Raw genomic sequence first — 4729 nt, 5'->3', positions numbered from 1 at the left:
GTGTTTACTTCATCAAACTGCTACCAAAAACAAAAGAGAGAAGAAAACAAATATTTGGCTTTCTACCAAGGCCAAAACCTCTCCCTCTTGGAGAGGAAAACCCACACAAAATTCTTCTTATAGAGATTCTATTGACGAATACCAAAACTATGAACCTTGACACAATCTGCCTCTCTAAGACCAAGACATCGATCCTCTTCTTCATCGCTACTGGGATCATCATCCTTGCTGCACCTCTGCCTCATTGAGATCTTCATTATTGTTGACATCATTATTGCACCATGATTGTCTCTTGAGATGGCCACACAAGTGATCTCGGCTTTTTCATTGAGATCATAATCATGACCTTGATTTTCATCCTTAATCAATGCACCAAGGGCTTCATTGCTTCTACACCATATTTGGATCATCACTGTACCCTAGCTAGAAACATCATCATGCTGACTGTGAGGAGCAGAGAATGTACTTTATGAAAAAAGTGCCAAGACAGTGAGGACAACGATAGGATCAATGTGATGCTTCTTAAGCTGAGACAGTGAGACTGAGGCTATATGAAGACAGTAAGTATTCCGAGATTCTTTCCATTACATATATGCATTGACTGCCATGAATTAGGTTCACCGAAATTGTGATTACTTTCTTTCCTGCACTTAGATCTTACTTTCCATTTAAGCCGAGACTGTAATGATTACTGCTGCTCCTTATTATGCCGAGAATGTAATAATGTGAGATCACCAAAATACACATATATATGCCTAGATCAAAACTACAGGGATATATGCGAGGGCTTTACAGACACTATCACAACTTATTGTGTCACCTGAAGTCATTGTTGTCCCATCCAAGATTATAGTGATCTGAGGATTGCACCTTATAGTCATGCGAAGGGTCTCAGAGATATGCCGAGATCCTGTCGTCAACCGGAGTTGCAGACTTGTCCTAGATTCCTCCTTCCTGCTCCATATACTCGAGATCATGACTGCACCTAAAACGCAAACGAGGTGTAGTCAAACCCTACTGCGGCTCTGCTCCTATATGCGAAATTTTAGAGGCATGCGAGATTTTTTCTTCGTGTATTTTCACTGACCCTAGATGGGTATTTATAGTGGTTATGTCCATATATGCAAGCCAACATAAACTCATGAACCGTCGTGACTATTTTATTGAGTTGACGTTACTTCCATTTCTTTAATTTAATTTAATTCATTTTCGAGCTGACATGAAGATCTTCATTATTTTGCTTGCAGACTTCGGTGTTCTTGCATTTGGAGAAGTGTTCTTGAATTTGGAGGATCGTTCTTGGTCTTGGAGGGCTATTACATTCAATTGAAGATTTGTATACATTTGAATGACACAGAATGTGAGTTCTGTGTCACTTAAAGAAAATGCGAGTTGAAGATTTGTAATCATTTTTTCTTTGAAATGACTTCATGAATGCAAGGAGATCTATAGGATAGACGAGTTATCTTGCATGGAATAAAAGGGATTGACAAAATCCTTATAGAGAAGGGAAGTCAGTGAACAAGTCTCCTTTAAACTCATGAGAAGGAACTCTTAAAAGTCCTCTCATCTCTATGTAGCAAGAAAGGAGACAGATAAGAGATATATAAAAATTAGGAAAGGCAATCTCTGACATGCAGTAAAGAAGAAATATATTCATGAGATCTCATTTGGGAGATCTAAGAAAGATGATATGAAAATAATCATCTACATTCTTAATAAGCAAGATGTCAGGTGTCCTCGGGATATGGAAATTTCCTTGTGCAACAATTTGAGGTCTCTATGCCAGATAGAGAAAGACAAGTTGAAAGGACTCAAATATGTGTGGAAAGGAAAGGGAAGGTTGACAAGACAAAACAATACTATATCACCAGAAGGGTGAAGGAAGCTGAAGAAAGGATCAGGGAAAAGGGAGTAATAGATCTCCATTATGAATGAGATGGTGTCCCTCTCAAAAGGATCCTATTAGAAGTCCTTGCAGATATGATCATGGTAAGAAGATGCATCGTGGCATCATGGAAACAAGAGCTCGTATGAATCATGGAGAACATAGCTCTTGGGAATCTCATTGAATATCAAAGGAAAGGAAGAAGTCATCCAGGTCAAAGGGAACATTTGCTAGATAGGGACATTCTAGATGCTGAAGAGTCTCTGATAGAAACCTCAGCGGAGGATTCCCTAGTCTGGAAAGGCAGCAAGAGTTTTAATGAATATGGGTATCCCCTCGATTTTCATGAATAGCACTGGTTAGGGGCTCTTTTGCCCTCTACCATTCTTGGAAATCGAGGCTAGGGTTGAAATCACCCTGTGTTTTAGGGTTTGCAGTTTGATTAGCCTATATAAATTTGCATATACAATCCTCCTCATCGTTGAGCTTCCTGCCAATAAACAAGTGTCTTGATGGTCAATGAAAAAATTGTTCCTGGAGATGGTTTCAGAAGGACGAGATCATCCATCTGTTGCAGTTGCAGTTTTGGCATCTTCGTTGTTTTTCTCCCTGTGTCGGGTGTCAGTTTCAGAAGTTGTGCTCGTATTGCTTCAGAGACTTTGTTTTATGCATTGATTTTTTTCGAGATTGGTCATCCTGTGACTTGTTCTCCAGTTGTGGTTCTCTACAGAATCTATGTTTAATGGGCAATGAAGAGGGCCTTAGCTGCAAGAATTAATTTTATCCAGAGAAGAACAATACCCTATTCAAGAATTAATTTTAATTCAGAGAAGCACAATACCCTATTCAGGATACCCTAGGATTTTGGGTATCAGATCTCATTGAAGTCGATAGATCATTTTGGGATATATGGATAGTAGAATAGAAAGATATTTTATGGGATTGAGTATATGCAATGGTAATGAAACAGAAGGATGAGTACCAATGAACAACCACATGGTGAAAGAGAAAAAATTGCGAGCCTGAATCTACAAAACCCAATTCAAAACCACTAAAATATGAACCAGAAGGTTGTGGGAGTCCTCCATTCATGAACTCTGAAGTTGCTATACTTTGTAAAGATGGTAAGATGGAGGGGGCGTTGGACATTTTTCATGTGACAGGGAAGAATAGGATAGCAATTGAATTTAACATGTATGTTGATCTATTGCAAGCTTGTACATAAATGAAAGCCTTGGAAGATGGTAGGTTAGTTCATAATCGAATTTTGTTATATGGGTTTTGAATATGTATAATGCGTGTGAAACTATGACGGATGCACGAAAACTGTTTGACAAAATTTCTAAATGAAATGTACTCTTATTAAATTCAATGATTAGAGGGTATGCCAACAATGGATTTTGGGAAGAAGCCCTTGGGCTTTATTATGAGATGTCGAGACATGGATTGCAACCTGATGGGTATACATTTCCTTGTGCTCTCAAGGCATGTGCAAGCCTAGGATCTTCTGATTTATGGTAGGGTAAAGAGATACATCACTGCGTAATTAGGTGTGGGTTAGAATCTGATTTGTTTGTGGGTAATGCCCTTGTGACGATGTATGCCAAATGCGGAAGTGTGGAGTATGCACGTCAAGTGTTTGAAAAAATGCCTCAGACATATGTCATCTCATGGAGTGAAATTATTGGTGGTTATGCACAGAATGGGGAGAAGGATAAGGCCTTGATATTGTTTCAATGGATGGAAATGGAAAGCGTGAAACCGGATGTGGTTACAATTGTTAGTATTCTCCCTTTGTGTGTGAGCCCGGTGGATTTGCAGCAGGGTAAGGAAGTTCATGATTACATAAGAAGAGCTAAATTTTCACATAACCTTTTAGTGGGGAATTCTCTAATAGCTATGTATGCCAAATGCGGGAGCATAAATTATGCGCGCAATGTTTTTGATGGCATGTCCTAGAGAGATGTATTTTCATGGAATGCCATGATTGCCGATTATGTACAGAATGAATGTTGCGATGAAGCTTTGAATCTGTTTTATGAAATGAAACTAACAAATGTAAAGCCTAATTTCATCACATGGAGTACGATAGTTGCAGGATATGCCCAAAATGGGCATGGATTTGAGGCTTTGGAAGTTATCTAGAAAATGCTATAGGCAGGGGTGAAATTTGATTATGTTTCCATTGCCAATGTTCTCCAGGCATGTGCTTATCTCACAACTTTACTACAGGGCAAGACCATTCATGATTTTGTACTCAGAAATGGACTTGATGAGGATATTTTGGTGGTGGATGCCCTTATAACTATGTACACGAAATGCGGGAGTATAGGATATGCCCAAAAATTGTTTGATGAAATGTTTGAAAGATATGTGATCTCATGGAATGCAATAATTGGAGGTTATGCAGTGCATGGTTATGGTGAAGATGCTCTCAAACTCTTCTACAGAATGCAATAGGTAGACATGAAGCCTGATCATATCACATTTGTTTTTGTTCTGTCAACATGTAGCCATGCCGGGCTTGTAGACGAAGGATGGCAATATTTTGATCGCATGAGTCAAGATTATCACATCAGACCCAGGGTCAAACACTATGCCTGCATGGTTGATCTTCTTGGTCGTGATGGTGTTACAGGGAAAAGTGTCTACTCAGAACTGCTTATCCCACGAAGGTGTGATAGCTGCCTTAGAAACAAACAAAGTAAAACTACTTTCGTTTTTCCTTTGTGAAGTATAGATAGAGAGGAACAAAGAAGACCAACCTCTGTCTTGCGCTAATCTCCTGGTTCGATTCCTCTCTTCCTTGATAGTCTTTCACTACTTGTTCCCTTGCACGCC

At 39.2% G+C, this 4729-nt stretch overlaps 1 protein-coding gene across 1 annotated transcript; it reads left to right on the top strand.

Moving 5' to 3' along the window:
* The first annotated feature begins 3484 nt into the window (after positions 1–3484).
* LOC149161793 (pentatricopeptide repeat-containing protein CRR2, chloroplastic-like) lies at positions 3485–4348 on the top strand. The gene is made up of 3 exons (XM_089435001.1): positions 3485–3667; positions 3893–4024; positions 4121–4348. Exons 1-3 carry the CDS (start codon positions 3485–3487, stop codon positions 4346–4348), a joined length of 543 nt encoding a protein of 180 aa, XP_089291127.1.
* The last annotated feature ends 381 nt before the right edge of the window (positions 4349–4729 follow it).

This window comes from Pinus tabuliformis, chromosome 5_2, assembly GCF_031772625.1.
Source record: "Pinus tabuliformis cultivar Carrire ecotype Pingquan chromosome 5_2, CPIR1, whole genome shotgun sequence".
NCBI classification, from domain to species: Eukaryota; Viridiplantae; Streptophyta; class Pinopsida; order Pinales; family Pinaceae; genus Pinus; species Pinus tabuliformis.
Note: the sequence above shows the minus strand (reverse complement) of the source record. Positions and strands in the feature narration are given on the sequence as shown.